Here is a 16,709-nt window from a genome sequence, read left to right as displayed (position 1 = left end):
ATAAAACCCATATCCTTATTTAACCCCTTAAACACAGCTAATTTTATTTTTGCATTTTCATTTTTTCCTCCTCGCCTTCTAAAATCCATAACTCATTTTATATTTCCATTCACAAACCCATATGAGGGTGTGTTTTCTGCGCGACCAATTGTACTTTGTAATGACATCACTCATTTTACCCTAAAATTAACTGCGTCCTGGGACTTAAGGACCAAGTGCATACTTGCCTTCAGCATTTCCGTTCACCGCCGGTAACCGGGTGATGAGGGACCGGGATGCATCCCATGTAAACCCCCCCCATGTCAATTCAGATTGGCGATTTCGGGTCAATCGGGTCTCCGGTGACCTGGAAAAAAAAAAGGTGACTGGAACTGTCCGAGACAGCGTCAGTCACCCTTGCCCAGCAGGAGTGAGGTGGCATGGGTGCCGAGAATGGCCAACCAATCACGGGACCTGCTGTCCAGTGATCGGCGGCGGAGGAGCCGCAGCAAGAAGTAAGCGCTTTTTACCACCTGCTGTTGGTTAGCAACAACTCCCAGCATGCACAGCCAAAGCGCATGCTGGGAGTTGTAGTTTTGCAACAGCTGGAGGCACAATTACAACTCCCAGCATGCCCTTTGGCTGTCTGTGCATGCTGGGAGTTATAGATATGCAACAGCTGGAGGCACCCTGTTTGGGAAACACTGCTGTAGGATATTTTGGTATCAGAGGCAAGTGTAATGCTTGCATCCGGGTCCGTCCCTATGCAAATCTCCAATTTAGACCTCAAATGCGCATGGCGCTCTCTCACTTTGGAGCCCTGTTGTATTTCAAGGCAACAGTTTAGGGTCACATATGGGGTATTTCCCTATTTGGGAGAAATTGCGTTACAAATTTTGGGGGGCTTTTTCTCCTTTACCCCTTTATGAAAAGGTAAAGTTGGGGTCTACACCAGCCTGTTAATGTAAAATGTTTTTATTTTTTTCAGTAATATGCTGGTATTACCCTAAATTATTCTTTTTCACAAGGGGTAATACCCCATATGTGGATGTCAAGTGCTCTGCGGGCGCGCTACCGGGCTCAGAAGGGAATTAGTTTTTTGGAGAGAAAATGTGGCTGGAATTGAAGGCCATGTGCATTTACGAAGCGCCCATGGTGCCAGAACAGTGGACCCCCCCACATGTCACCCCAGTTTGGAAACTACACCCCTCACAGAACGTAATAAGGGATGCAGTGAGCATTAACACCCCACAGGTGTCAAATTGTGTGACAGATTTTTAGAACAATGGTCCATATAAATGAAAAATTTTAGTTTTCTTTTGCACAGCCCACTTTTTCAAAGATCTGTCAAACGCCAATTGGGTGTAAATGCTCACTGCACTCCTTGTTACATTCTGTGAGGGGGTGTAGTTTCCAAAATAGTACCATGGGGGTTTTGTGAACGTACATGGCCCTCGACTTCTATTCCAACCAAATTCTCTCTTTAAAAATCCCCCTTCTCTTCTGAGCCCTGTAGTGCGCACTTTACATCCACATATGGGGTATTTCCATACTCAGAAGAAATGGGGTTACAAATTTTGGGGGACATTTTCTCCTATTACACCTTGTAAAAATGAAAAATTTATAACCAGCATTTTGGTGAAAGAAAGAAACATTTTCATTTCCAACTTTAGCGAAAATTTGTCAATCACCTGTGGGGTGTTAAGGCTCACTGTACCCCTTGTTACATTCCTTTAGGGGTGTAGTTTCCAAAATAGTATGCCATGTGTGTTTTTTTTTTTTTCACATTCACTTCAAAACTGAACTGGTTCCTTTAAAAATTCAGATTTTTAAATTTTTGTGGAAAATTGCTGCTAAACTTTGAAGCCCTCTGATGTCTTCAAAAAGTAAAAACATGTCAACTTTATGATGCAAACATAAGTAGACATATTGTATATGTGAATCAATATATCATTTATTTGGTATGTTTATTTTCTGTACAAGCAGAGTGCTTCAAAGTTAGAAAAATGTCCAAATTGTTCATGACATTTTGGAATTTTTTAACAAGAAATGATGCAAGTATCGCCGAAAATTTGCCACTAACATAAAGTAGAATATGTCACGAAAAAACAATCTCTGAATCAAATTCATAAGTAAAGGCATCCCAGAGTTATTAATGCTTAAAGTGACAGTGGTCAGATGTGCCAGGGTCCTTAAGGGGTTAAGGATTTAGCCCATTTTCACCTTAAGGACCCTGGCATTTTTTGCACATCTGACCACTGTCACTTTAAGCATTAATAACTTTTCATTCTGATTGTGAGATTGTTTTTTCGTGACATATTCTACTTTATGTTAGTGGTAAAATTTAGTCCTTACATTTCTTGGTGAAAAATTCCAAAATTTTATGAAAAATTTAAACATTTAGCATTTTGTTTAACTTTGAAACACTCTGCTTATAAGGAAAATGGACATCTCAAATAATATATTGATTCACATATACAATATGTCTACTTTATGTTTGCATCATAAAGTTAAAATGTTTTTTTCACTTTTGAAGACATCAGAGGGCTTCAAAGTTTAGCAGCAATTTTCCAATTTTTCACAAAATTTTCAAAATCGGAATTTTTCAGGGACCAGTTCATTGAAGTGGATTTGATGTGCCTTCATATTAGCAATACCCCATAATTTACCCCATTATAAAAACTGCACCCCTCAAAATGATATTCAGAAAGTGTGTTAACCCTTTAGGTGTTTCACAGGAATAGCAGCAAATTGAAGGAGAAAATTCAAAATCTTCATTTTTTTACACTCTTATGTTCTTGTAGACCCAGTTTTTGAATTTTTACAAGAGGTAAAAGGAGAGAAATCGCCCTAAAATTTGTAATCCAATTTCTCTCTAGTAAGGAAACACCTCATATGTGTATGTCAAGTGCTCTGTTGGTGCACTAGAGGGCTCAGAAGGGAAGGAGCAACAATGGGATTTTGGAGAGTGAGTTATTCTGAAATGGTTTTTGGGGGGCATGTCACATTTCGGAAGCCCCTATGGTGCCAGAACAGCAAGAGAAAAAAAATTATTTTGGAAACTACACCCCTCAGGGAACGTAAGAAGGGTTACAGTGAGCCTTAACACTCCACAAGTGTTTGACGACTTTTCGATGTGTAGATGGAAATTATTATTTTTTTCACTAGAAGGCTGGTTTTTCCCCAAATTTTACATTTTTACAAGGGGTAATAGGAGAAAATGCCCCCCAAAATTTGTAACCCCATTTCTTCTGAGTATGGAAATATCCCATGTGTGGATGTAAAGTGCTCTGTGGGCGAACTACAATGCTCAAAAGGGAAGGAGTACCATTGATCTTTTGGAGAGAGAATTTGTTGGAATAGAAGCCGGGGGCCTTGTGCGTTTACAAAGCCCCCGTTGTGCCAGAACAGTGGACCACCCCACGTGACCCCATTTTGGAAACTACACCCCTCACAGAATTTAATAAGGGGTGCAGTGAGTATTTACACCCCACTGGCGTTTGACAGAATTTTGGAACAGTGGACTGAGCAAATGAAAAATTAAATTTTTCATTTTCATGGACCACTGTTCCAAAAATATGTCAGACACCTGTGGGGTGTAAATGCTCACTGGACACCTTTTAACATTCTGTGTGGGGTGTAGTTTCCAAAATGGGGTCACATTTGGGAGGGACCATTGTTCTGGCACCATGGGGGCTTTGTAAACACACGTGGCCTTCAATTCCGGACAAATTTTCTCGCCAAAAGCCCAATGGTGCTCCTCTTCTGAGCATTGTAGTGCACCCACAGAACACTTTACATCCACATATGTGGTATGGGGTTACAAATTTTGGGGGCCTTTTTTTTTATTTTTTTTTTCCTATTTTCCCTTGTGAAAATGAAACATTTTAGTTAAAAAAACAACCTGTGGGATTTTAAGGCTCACTATACCCCTTGTCACATTCCGTGAGGGGTGTAGTTTCCAAACTGAGGTCACATGTGGGTATTTATTTTTTTGCGTTTATGTCAGAACCGCTGTAAAATCAGCCACCCCAGTGCAAATCACTACCTCAACTGTACATAGTGCGCTCTCACTCCTGAGCCTTTTTGTGCGCCCGCAGAGCATTTTACGCCCACATATGGGGTATTTCCGTACTCGGGAGAAATTGTGTTACAAATTTTGGAGGTCTTTTTTTTTCTTTTTACCTCTTGTGAAAATGAAAAGTATGGGGCAACACCAGCATGTTAGTGTAAAAAAAATTATAAAAATTTACACTAACAGGCTGGTGTAGACCCCAACTTTTCCTTTTCATAAGGGGTAAAAGGAGAAAAAGCCCCCCAAAATTTGTAACGCAATTTCTCCCGAGTACAGCAATACCCCATATGTGGCCCTAAACTGTTTCCTTGAAATACGACAGGGCTCTGAAGTGCCATGCGCTCACTGTAAACCCGCCCGTGTGAATGTATCCTGTACGTTCACGTGGGGAACAAATCTCCAGCTGTTGCAAAACTACAACTCCCAGCATGTACTGACAGACCGTGTATGCTGGGAGTTGTACGTTTGCAACCGCTGGAGGCACACAGGTTGGAAAACATTCAGTTAGGTTCTGTTATCTAACTCAGTATTTTCCAACCAGTGTGCCTCCAGCTGTTGCAAAACTACAACTCCCAGCATGTACTGATTGCCAAAGGGCATGCTGGGAGATGTAGTTATACAACAGCTGGAGGTACGCAACTACAAATCCCAGCATGGCGAGAAAGCCGTTTGCTGTTTGGGCATGTTGGGAGCTGTAGTCTTGCAAGATTTAGAGGGCCACGGTTTAGAAACCACCGCACAGTGATCTCCAAACTGTGGCCCTCCAGATGTTGCAAACTACACATCCCAGCATGCACAGACAGCAAAATGTTGTGTGGGCATGCTGGGAGTTGCAGTTTTGCAAGATCTAGAGGGCCACAGTTTAGAGATCACTACACAATGGTAAGTGGACCTCCTTTGCCGGTCACTGACTGTTCCCCTGTTCTGCCCGCACTACTGTGGGTGGGAAGAACGAGGGAACCGAGGAAGAACGAGGGAACCGAGCTTTAACACCCCCCCCCCCATTTGCTATTGGTCGGTTGCTTTTGACAACCCCTGTCACCTCACTCCTTTCCCTTCTGGTGGATCGTGGGTGTCTTGGACACACCCAATCCCCCTTATTTTCTGGGTCACCGGAGACCTGTATGATCCGAAATCGCGGGTCTGAATTGCGCCGATTTGCGGTGATCGCCGACATGGGGAGGGGGTCTCAGGACCCCCTGGGCATTTGCACGGAATGCCTGCTGATAGATATGGCAGGAACCGAAATTCGGGTGTACAGTACCCATACGTCCTGGGTCCTTAAGGGGTTAAAAAATCGCAAACTTTTTTCTTTCTTTATGAAATAAATATGTTTAAAATTTCCTTATTTTGACCACCTCTAACATTCTAATTTTTCCGTAGATGGGGATGTGTGAGGGCTAATTTTTTGCTCCATGATCTTTTATTTTTTATTTTTTTGTACCAGTTTTGCATATATGTGACTTATTGATTGCTTTTTATAAAAAAAAATTTAGCAATGGCATGTGACCAAAAAACTGAAATTTTGGAAAATTTATAAAATGTTTTTGTATCTGACAGTGCCCATTTAAAGGAGATATCAGGCAAAAATTTACTTAGCCCCTATCCACAGGATAGGGGATAAGTAGTTGATTGTGGGGGTCCGAGCGCTGGGACCCTGGCTCTTGCAGAGAGGAGCATGTGTCGTCTACTGGTAGACTGCACGCCCTCCATTCAATTTTATAAGCACATCAATGATTCCCAAGTGCTGTACTCGGGTCTTTCAAGCAATTGCATACTGAGCGCCGGGTCCCCCCACCCCACGATCAGCTAATAATCCCTTATCCTGTGGATAGGATCATTTTTGCCGGATATCCCCTTTAAGGACTGTACAGTTGTTGGTACAGTCCTTAGCAGCTTAGTAGCCATCTCACATACTGTACTCTAATGCCATCTGTTGGTAGATTAGTAGAATACTGATGCTGTGAATTTATTGGAAAATCTTTCAAGTCATGTAACTACTTTCTTCTGGCAAGTAATGATGCAGCCCGGACAAAATATTAATCTAATCCATTATTTATTTCACCTTTCAGCTGTCGTGGTTGTCCAGAATGCCACCGTGATGGATTTAAAAAGAGCCATTCAGCGATATATTCAGCTTAAGCACCAGAGGGAGGGAGGAATACAGTATATAAGCTGGTGAGTCTTCTATACGGTGTTTGTGAAGCAACTTTCCTTCATCTGATGTCTGACGCAGGTTTTCTGATCTCTAGGAGGTATGTCTGGAAAACCTACCAGCTGTCCTTCTCTGGAGAGAAGCTTGATAATGATGAAAAAAGTCTTCGAGAGTAAGTTGTGGGCTCCCTTTGTGCATATTATACACACACACAAATGTTGCTCCCCTGAAATTTTTGGAGAAAATGAAGTATTTCTCACAGAAAAGGATTGCAGTAACCCATGTTTTGCTATACAGATGTTTATTCCCTTTGTGTGTATTGGAACTAAACCAAAAAAGGGAGGAAAAAAGCAAATTGGACATAATGTCACACCAAACTCCAAAAATGGGCTGGACAAAATTATTGGCACCCTTTCAAAATTGCGGAAAATTAAGATTTTCAGCATATGATGCTCCTTTAACTCCTTGGGGATGGAGGGCGTATGCATAAGCGGGGGAGAATACGGGCGGCGAGGGGGGAGCATGGCCGGCTTGCCCGGACCGGCGAAGGCAGCATCCTGGAGCAGCGACGGCAGCAGGAGGAGTGTGGTCGGAAAGTGCGGCGGAGAAGGCTGCAGCGAAGATCGCGGTAAGTTATCTTCTCTGTGGCCTTCTAAAAGCTGCAAAACTACAACTCCCAGCATGCCCACAAAGCCAAAGGCTGTGTGGGCATGCTGGGAGTTGTAGTTTTGCAACATCTGGAGGGTCACAGTTTGGAGACCACTGTGCCACTGTGTAGTGGTCTCTAAACTGTGGTCCTCCAGATGTTGCAAAACTACAACTTTCAGCATGCACTGACTGTCTGGACATGCTGGGAGTCGTAGTTTTGCAACATCTGAAGTGGCACAGTTTGGAGGCAAAAGTACAATTCCCAGCATGGCCAGACATGCACAGGAAAAAAAGAGAAAAAGGGGATACGCGCCCCTAGTGTAATATGTCAAGGTTAAAGAACAATGCGATTTTACACTCACCATCCAGGGTTGTGCTGAGAGCACAACACCTTAGTAGACGTCTGATTTTATGAAGCTCTGATCTGCAGCCACAGATTGTCCGGAATCAGGGGCACTGGTCCGATGGAAAAGATTTGGAAAAGTAAAATTCAAGTTCTCAGGCGCTGATCAGATGTAGTAGATAAGTCAGGACTCTAAGTTGTTGTTGACAAAGAGAATAATTTATTAGCACAAACGTAACACGTTTCCGGTCTGGAATGGACCCTTCGTCAGACAGCACCTGGGTGGGTGTGTAGTTCTGCAATATCTGGCCCATATGTTGCAGAACTACAACTCTTAGCATGCCTGGACAGTCTGGGCATGCTTGGAGTTGTAGTTTTGCAACATTTGGAGGGCTACAGTTTGGAGACCACTACTTAGCAGTCTCTAAACTGTTCTTCCCCAGTTGTTGCATAACTACAACTCCTAGCATGCCCAGACTGTCCAGGCATGCTGGGCATTCTGAAGGGCCAGATATTACAGAACTACACGCCCAGCATCCCTGACTTTCTGGCCATGCTGGGAATTGTAGTTTTGCAATAGCTGTAGGCACACAGGTTGGGAAACACTGAGCTAGAGTCTGTTTCCTAACTCAGTGATTCCAACCCGTGTGTCTCAAGCTGTTGCAAAACTACAACTCCCAAAATGCACTGGCAGACCGTATATGCTGGGAGTTGTAGTTTTGCAACAGCTGGAGGCACACGAGTTGGAATCACTGAGCTAGTCTGTTTTGTCTGTTTTCTAACTCAGTGGTTCCCCACCAGTGTGCCTTCAGCTGTTGTAAAACTACAACTCCCAGTATGTACGGTCTGTCAGTGCATTCTGGGAGTTGTCATTTTGCCACAGCTGAAGGTTTGGGGTGCCCCCCCCCCCCCATGTGAATGTACAGGGTACATTCACACAGGCGGGTTTACAGTGGGTTTCGTTCTACAAGTCTGAGCTGTGGCAAATATTCAGCCGCAGCTCAAACTCCTAAAAAGTAAAACACTACATATACACCCCCTTACACGTCCCCCCAATAAAAATGAAAAATGTCTCATACGTCAGTGTTTCCTAAACTGAGCCTCCAGCTGTTGCAAAACCACAATTCCCAGTATTGCCGGACAGCCATAGACTATCCTGGCAGGCTGGGAGTCTTGCAACAGCTGTAGGCACCCTGTTTGGGAAACACTGCTGTAGGATTTTGTAGGAGACAAGCCCCATTCTTGTAACCGGGTCCACCCCTATTGCAAATTCCTTATTTAGGCCTCAAATGTGCATGCTGCTCTCTCACTTCAGAGCCCTGTCGTATTTCAAGGAAACAGTTTAGGCCCACATATGGGGTATTTCCGTACTCGCTTTACACATTTTGGGGGGATTTTTCGCCTTTTACCCCTTATGAAAATGTAAAGTTGGGGGCTACACCAGCATGTTAGTGTAAAAAAATGTTTACACTAACATGCGCGTGTTGCCCCATACTTTTAATTTTCACAAGAGGTAAAAGGAGAAAAAGACCCCCAAAATTTCTAACGCAAATACCTCATATGTGTACATAAAATGCTCTGCGGACGAACTACATGGCTCAGGAGTGAGAGCGCCATGTACATTTGAGGCCTAAATCGGTGATTTGCACATGGGTGGTTGATTGTTTACAGCGGTTCTGACATGAATTCCAAAAAAAAACCACCCACATGTGACCCCATTTTGGAAACTACATCCCTCACGGAATGCAACAAGGGGTATAGTGAGCCTTAACAACCCACAGGTCTTTGACAATTTTTTGTTAAAGTTGGACATGAAAATAATGAAAAAAAAAATGTTTCCCTGAAATGCTGGTGTTACCCCAAATTTTTCATTTTCACAAGGGGTAATAGGAAAAAAGCCCCCAAAAATTTGTAACCCCATTTCTTCTGAGTATATAAATACCCCATATGTGGATGTAAAGTGCTCTGAGGGCGAACTACAATGCTCAGAAGAAGGGGTGCCATTAGGCTTTTTGAGAGAGAATTAGGCTGTAATTGAAGGCTGTGTATTTACAAAGCCCCCATGGTGCCAGAACAGTGGACCCCCTCCACATGTGACCCCATTTTGGAAACTACACCCCTCACGGAATGTAACAAGGGATGCAGGGAGAATTTACGCCCCACAGGTGTCTGACAGATTTTTTGAACAGTCGTCCGTAAAAATGAAAAATGTAATTTTTCATTTGCACAGCCCACTGTTCCAAAGATCTTTTCAAATGCCAGTGGGGTGTAAATGCTCACTGCACCCCTTATTAAGTTCTGTGAGGGGTGTAGTTTCCAAAATAGTATGCCATGTGTTTTTTTTTTTTTTTTACTGTTCTGGTATCTTGGGGGCTTCCTAAATGTGACATGCCCCCAAAAACCATTTCTGCAAAATTCGCTCTCCAAAAGCCCTATGTCACTCCTTCCCTTCTGAGCCCTCTAGTGCACCCGCAGATCACTTTACATCCACATGAGGTATTTCCTTACTTGAGAAAAATGGGGTTACAAATTTTGTGGGGCATGTTCTCCTATTACTCCTTGTGAAAATGAAAAGTTTGGGGTAACACCAGCATTTTATTGTTAAATCTCATTTTTAATTTTCACGTCCCACTTTAATGAAAGTTCTTCAATCACCTGTGGGGTGTAAGGCTCACTGTACCCCTTGTTACGTCCCTTGAGGGGTGTAGTTTCCAAAATAGTAGGCCATGTGGTTTTTGTGTGCTGTTCTGGCACCATAGGGGCTTCCTAAATGCGACATGCCCCCCAAAAACCATTTCAGCAAAATTTCATTTCCAATAAGGCAAATGTGACTTTCTTTTCTGAGCATTGTAGTTCGCCCGCAGAGCATTTTACATCCTAACATGGGGTATTTCCATACTAAGAAGAGACAGGGTTACAAATTTTGTGGGGCATTTTCTCCCATTACCCTTTATAAAAATGGTAAATTTGGGGAAAAAAACTGAACTTTAGTTTAAAAATTTTTTTTTTTCATTTACACATCCGGCTTTAACGAAAAGTTGTCAAACACCTGTGGGGTGTTAAGGCTCACTGTACCCCTTGTTACGTTCCTTGAGGGGTGTAGTTTCCAAAATTGTATGCCGTGTGTTTTTTTTTTTTTTTTGCTGTTCTGGCACCATAGGGGCTTCCTAAATGTGACATTCCCCTCAAAAACCATTTTAGAAAAATTCACTCTCCAAAATCCCATTGTTGCTTATTCACTTCTGAGCCCTCTACTGCACCCGCCGAACACTTGACATACACATATGAGGTATTTCCTTACTCGAAAGAAATTGGGTTACAAATTTTGGGGGGCTTTTTCTCCTATTACCCCTCCAAAAACTGGTTCTACAAAAACATGCGAGTGTAAAAAATTAAGATTTTTAATTTTCTCCTTCACTTTGCTGCTATTCCTGTGAAACACCTAAAGGGTTAACACACTTACCTAATGTCATTTTGAATACTTTGAGGGGGTGCAGTTTTTTTATAATGGGGTCATTTTATGGGGTATTTCTAATATCAAGGCCCTTCAAATCCACTTCAAATTCGGAATTTTTCAGGGATCAGTTCAGGTTTGAAAATTTTGTGAAAAATTGGAACATTTCTGCTGAACTTTGAAGCCTTCTGATGTTTTCCAGAAGTAAAAACATGTCAACTTTATGATGAAAATATAAAGTAGACATATTGTATATGTGAATCAATATATAATTTATTTGGAATGTCTGTTTTCCTTACAAGCAGAAAGCTTCAAAGTTAGAAAAATGCAACACTTTCAATTTTTTCATCAAATTTTGGAATTTTTCACCAATAAATTATGCAAGTATCGACAAAATTTTACCACTAACATAAAGTAGAATATGTCCCGAAAAAACAATCTCTGAATCAGAATGAAATGTAAAAGCATCCCAGAGTTATTAATGCTTAACCCTTTAACGACGCAGGACGTATATTTACGTCCTGCGTCGGCTCCCGCGATATCAAGCAGCACGACCCCGCATAACATCACATCAACGGCCGGGACCCGCGGCCAATACCACACATCGCCGATCGCGGCGATGTGCGGTATTAACCCTTTAGAAGCGGCGGTCAAAGCTGACCGCCGCTTCTAAAGTGAAAGTATCTCGGCTAGTCAGTCGGGCTGTTCGGGACCGCCGCAGTGAAATCGCGGTGTCCCGAACAGCTTGCAGGACACCGGGAGGGCCCTTACCTGCCTCCTCTATGTCCGATCGACGAATGACTGCTCCGTGCCTGAGATCCAGGCAGGAGCAGTCCAGCGCCAATAACACTGATCACAGGCGTGTTAATACACGCCAGTGATCAGCATGAGAGATCAGTGTGTGCAGTGTTATAGGTCCCTATGGGGCCTATAACACTGCAAAAAAAAAAAAGGAAAAAAAATGTGTTAATAAAGGTCATTTAACCCCTTCCCTAATAAAAGTTTGAATCACCCCCCTTTTCCCATAAAAAAAAATAAGTGTAAATAAAAATAAACATATGTGGTATCGCCGCGTGCGTAAATGTCCGAACTATAAAATTATATCATTAATTAAACCGCACGGTCAATGGCGTACGCGCAAAAAATTCCAAAGTCCAAAAATGCGTATTTTGGTCACTTTTTATACCATTAAAAAAATAAAAAGTGATCAAAAAGTCCGATCAAAACAAAAATCATACAGATAAAAACTTCAGATCACGGCGCAAAAAATGAGCCCTCATACTGCCCTGTACGTGGAAAAATAAAAAAAGTTATAGGGGTCAGAATAGGACATTTTTAAACGTATACATTTTCCTGCATGTAGTTATGATTTTTTCCAGAAGTGCGACAAAATCAAACCTATATAAGTAGGGTATCATTTTAACCGTATGGACCTACAGAATAATAAGGTGTCATTTTTACCGAAATATGCACTGCGTAGAAACTGAAGCCCTCAAAAGTTACAAAATGGCGTTTTTTCTTCGATTTTGTCGCACAATGATTTTTTTTTTCCGTTCCGTCGTGAATTTTTGGGTAAAATGACTAATGTCACTGCAAAGCAGAATTGGTGACGCAAAAAATAAGCTATAATATAGATTTTTAGGTGGAAAATTTAAAGGGTTATGATTTTTAAAAGGTAAGGAGGAAAAAACGAAAGTGCAAAAACTGAAAAACCCTGAGTCCTTAAAGGGGTATTCCGCCCCTAGACATCTTATCCCCTATCCAAAGGATAGAGGATAAGATGTCAGATCGCCGCGGTCCCGCTGATGGGGACCCCTGGGATCCCCGCTGCGGCACCGCGCTATCATTACAGCACAGAGCGAGTTCGCTCTGCACGTAATGATGGGCGGTACAGGGGCCGGAGCATCGTTATGTCACGGCTCCGCCCCTCGTGATGTCACGGCCCACCACTTTCAATACAAGTCTATGGGCTTGCATTAAGGGGCAGCGCCATGACGTCACGCTGCTCCGTCCCCCGTATCTCCCGTCATTACGCACAGAGCGAACTCGCTCTGTGCTGTAATGATAGCGCGGTGCCGCAGCGGGGATCCCGGGGGTCCCCAGCAGCGGGACCGCGGCGATCTGACATCTTATCCCATATCCTTTGGATAGGGGATAAGATGTCTAGGGGCGGAGTACCCCTTTAAGGGGTTAAAGTGACAGTGGTCAGAATTGCTAAAAATGCTCCCGGGTTATAATGGTCTCACCTGGGGCAAGTAAAATGTGGACAATATAAAAATCACATGAAAGCAGATAAAAAGGAGAGAAGTTCACTTAGTGTTTGCATTGTGTGTCTGTGTGTGCCACACTAAGCATGGACAACAGAAAGGCGAGAAGAGAACTGTCTGAGGACTTGAGAACCAAAATTTGTGGAAAAATATCAACAATCTCAAGGTTACAAGTCCATCTCCAGAGATCTAGATTTGCCTTTGTCCACAGTATGCACCATTATCAAGAAGTTTGCAACCCATGGCACTGTAGCTTATCTCCCTGGGCGTGGACGGAAGAGAAAAATTTATGAAAAGTGTTAACGCAGGATAGTCTGGATGGTGGATAAGCAGCCCCAAACAAGTTCCAAAGATATTCAAGCTGTCCTGCAGGCTCAAGGAGCATCAGTGTCAGTGCGAACTATCCGTCAACATTTAAATGAAACGATATGGCAGGAGACCCAGGAGGACCCCACTGCTGACACAGAGACATAAAAAAGCAAGACTTCATTTTGCCAAAATTTACTTGAGTAAGCCAAAATCCTTCTGGGAAAATATCTTGTGGACAGATAAGACCAAGATAGAGCTTTTTGGTAAAGCACATCATTCTACTGGTTACTGAAAAAGGAATGAGGCCTACAAAGAAAAGAACACAGTACCTACAGTGAAATATGGTGGAGGTTCAATGATGTTTTGGGGTTGTTTTGCTGCCTCTGGCACTGGGTGCCTTGAATGTGTGCAAGGCATCGTGAAATCTGAGGATTAACAACGGATTTTGGGTCGCACTGAGTCCAGATGTAAATCCCATTGAACACCTGTGGAGAGATCTTAAAATTGCTGTTGGGAAAAGGCGCCTTCCAATAAGAGAGACCTGTAGCAGTTTGCAAAGGAAGAGATGTCCAGCATTCCGGCTGAGAGGTGTAAGAAGCTTATTGATAGGTAGCAAATGATTTCAGTTATTTTTTCCAAATGGTGTGCAACCAAATATTAAGTTAAGGGTGGCAATAATTTTGTCCAGCCCATTTTTGGAGTTTGGTGTGACATTATGTCCAATTTGCTTTTCCCTCCCTTTTTTTGGTTTAGTTCCAATAAACACAAAGGGAATAAACATGTGTATAGCAAAACATGTGTTACTGCAATCCTTTTCTGTAAGAAATACTTCATTTTCTTGAAAAATTTCAGGGGTGCCAACAGGGGTGCCATGACTGTATATGGTTTTGTTATAGATCTGTTACAGCTGCCAAGGACCATGTCTTGCCTCCAAGGCTCCATGCTAATTCTATAGCATCAGCAGACATATGGTGGCTGCTGGAGTCAGGTCACTCAAAGCGTGCTTGTGAGAAGCAAGTCTCCAGCTATTGCAAAACTACAACTCCCAGCATGCCCGGACAGCCAAAGGCTGTCCATGCTGGGAGTTGTAGTTTTGCAACAGCTGAAGACATACTGTTCGCAAAACACTGTCCTAGAGACAAACGTTTTCCTCGGTCAGGGTCTGAGTATTTGGACCCCGACCAATTACGAAAACAAGCGGGGAGAGTAGCACATAGTTACCATCCCACCACGGTAAGCTGACCTAAGGGCACATTCACACCCTGAGATCACCTAACTGTGGTCAGCTCATTTTTGGACTGTATCCGGATATGTTGCCGTACCAAAAACCGTGGTCTGCAACGGTTCTTAGTCCGGCAACAAAACTGATTCGGTTCAAAAATCAGCCGTCCCGAGTCACTATCTGACTCAAATGAATGGAGTGCGGTGCATATCCAGCGGCCATATTGCACAAATGTAGTGTGAATGCACACTCATCGCCATACCCCCTACGCTACAGATATGCCTCTCCTGGGCGAGCAATAAGCCTAAAAATTCTGGGCATGTAAGATCCAGTTATTTCCTGCTTTAAAACCACCAAGTACCCTTTTAGCAACCCTTTTTTTTAATTTTTTTTTTTTTTTATAGCAAGTTCAGATATGAATGTAGTGGTGAGACTGTTTTGGGTCTTTGCTACTTCAATGAGGCTACCATTGTTTTACCGGATCACTCAAGTACATGATGTCTTTTAGGTATGGCATTAAAAACAGAGATGAAGTGGTGTTTGTGAAGAAACTGAAAAAGAAGTAATGATCGGGTAGGTGACAAGAATGGATAAAACTGGAGCTGTTTACTGTAGGTTAAAAGGGGTTCTTTAGCCTATATAAAATTCATGGCCTATCCTCCGGGTGTGCTGTCAGCTGTTATAAGGGGCCACGTCCCTTGTGGAAGTGCCATACCCTTTCACATAGTGCTGGGCTGTGTACCGGTTCATACCGAATTTTTTTTCCTGTACGATATGAATTTTTCCCATACCTCGAATGAATGAATGAATTATCAGCCGCAGCGCGCGGTCCCCACATCGGGGAACTAATCATATGTGACCTACAAGCGCCGCTCTATTCGCTGTCTTCGTTATTCTGTGAGTTGCGGGCGGCCGGCTCTGGATCTCTGTACTGTACTACATATTCCTTGTGCCCGGGCTGCAAACATAAACAAAATGAACTTTAACTTACCTTCCTACGCTTCGCCATTGCTCCGGTAATGGCCTTACGCTGGGGATGTGAACGTCACAGAGCCGTCAGCCTATCACCGGCCGCAGCGATGTCCCACCTCGGTCAGTGATAGGCTGAGCACACTAATGTAAGAAGTCGGCTGGCTCCCTATATGACAGTGCGCTCAGCCTAGAGAAGCAGCACCCACAGGTCATATGATGGGGGGGGGGGAGGATACCGTGGAACCGCCATAACTTACAAAAAATACTGTGATACACATTTTTGGTCATACCGCCAAGCTCTACTTTCACACACTGGGGAAGATTTATCAAAACTTGTCCAGAGGAAAAGTTGCTGAGTTGCCTATAGCAACCAATCAGATCGCTTCTTTTGAAGAAAAGAAAAATAGCCTCTGAAAAAAAAAGCAATCTGGTTGCTATGAGCAACTTTTCCTCTAGACAGGTTTTGATAAATCTCCCCCACTGTCCTGCTTTATTTTTAGTAGTAGCAGTGCAAGGTACTACAGCTGTGTCCCAATCAAGTGAACGGAGCCACACTGCAGTATCTTGCACTGCTGCTACCAGTGCTACAGTGAGGTAGTTACAAAGCGTAAGCTGCTAAACACTAAAGTGTATAATATTGACTGCCTATTAGAGATGAGTGAAGTTACAATGATTCGATTTGTCACAAACTTCTCAGCTCGGCAGTTGCTGACTTTAGCCTGCATAAATTAGTTCAGCTTTCAGGTGCTCCGGTGAGCTGGAGACTCTCTCCTAGGACTGTATCCACCTTTTCCAGCCTACTGGAGCACCTAAAAGCTGAACTCATTTATGTAGGATCAAGTCAGCAACTAATGAGCCGAGAAGTTCATGACTAATCAAATCACTGTAACTTCGCTCATCTCTATTCCCTATCTGGTAACCCAGACCCGGATGACCCATGTCATTTTTAGTGTGGAGTTTAAGTCTAAATATAAAACTGCATTGCTGTACTATTAGTAAACACTGCAGTTAATGTAGGTAGACAAAAATAATAAATTGCAAGTAAACATTCTGTAAAAGTAGGAATAAATCTGTAATAACTACTCACAGTCTAACTTTGTTTTAACAGATTCAATGTATGAACAGCATCTAGTGACAAGACCGTCAGTGATGGAAGTCCTAAACCGTGCCGATGTCTGCTGGCAGCTTATTCATAAATTATATTTATTATATGGATTTTTATTTAGTTACATATGTAATTTTCACAATCTTATGTAATAAAAGTACAGGTTTTTTTTATTTGCAA

General features: G+C 42.8%; 1 protein-coding gene across 3 annotated transcripts in view; it reads left to right on the top strand.

The window, feature by feature from the left end:
* The window catches only part of SNRNP25 (small nuclear ribonucleoprotein U11/U12 subunit 25), a 24,029-nt gene extending 7,320 nt beyond the window's left edge, over positions 1-16,709 (top strand). For all 3 annotated transcript variants that reach the window (XM_056534958.1, XM_056534956.1, XM_056534957.1), the window contains exons 4-7: positions 6,127-6,232; positions 6,307-6,381; positions 14,961-15,025; positions 16,533-16,709. In XM_056534958.1, coding sequence (XP_056390933.1) covers positions 6,127-6,232; positions 6,307-6,381; positions 14,961-15,018 — 239 coding nt within the window. In that variant the 3' untranslated portion in view covers positions 15,019-15,025; positions 16,533-16,709. The remainder of the gene's footprint in view (positions 1-6,126; positions 6,233-6,306; positions 6,382-14,960; positions 15,026-16,532) is intronic.

Source organism: Hyla sarda, chromosome 8, assembly GCF_029499605.1.
Source record: "Hyla sarda isolate aHylSar1 chromosome 8, aHylSar1.hap1, whole genome shotgun sequence".
NCBI lineage: Eukaryota > Metazoa > Chordata > Amphibia > Anura > Hylidae > Hyla > Hyla sarda.
Note: the sequence above shows the minus strand (reverse complement) of the source record. Positions and strands in the feature narration are given on the sequence as shown.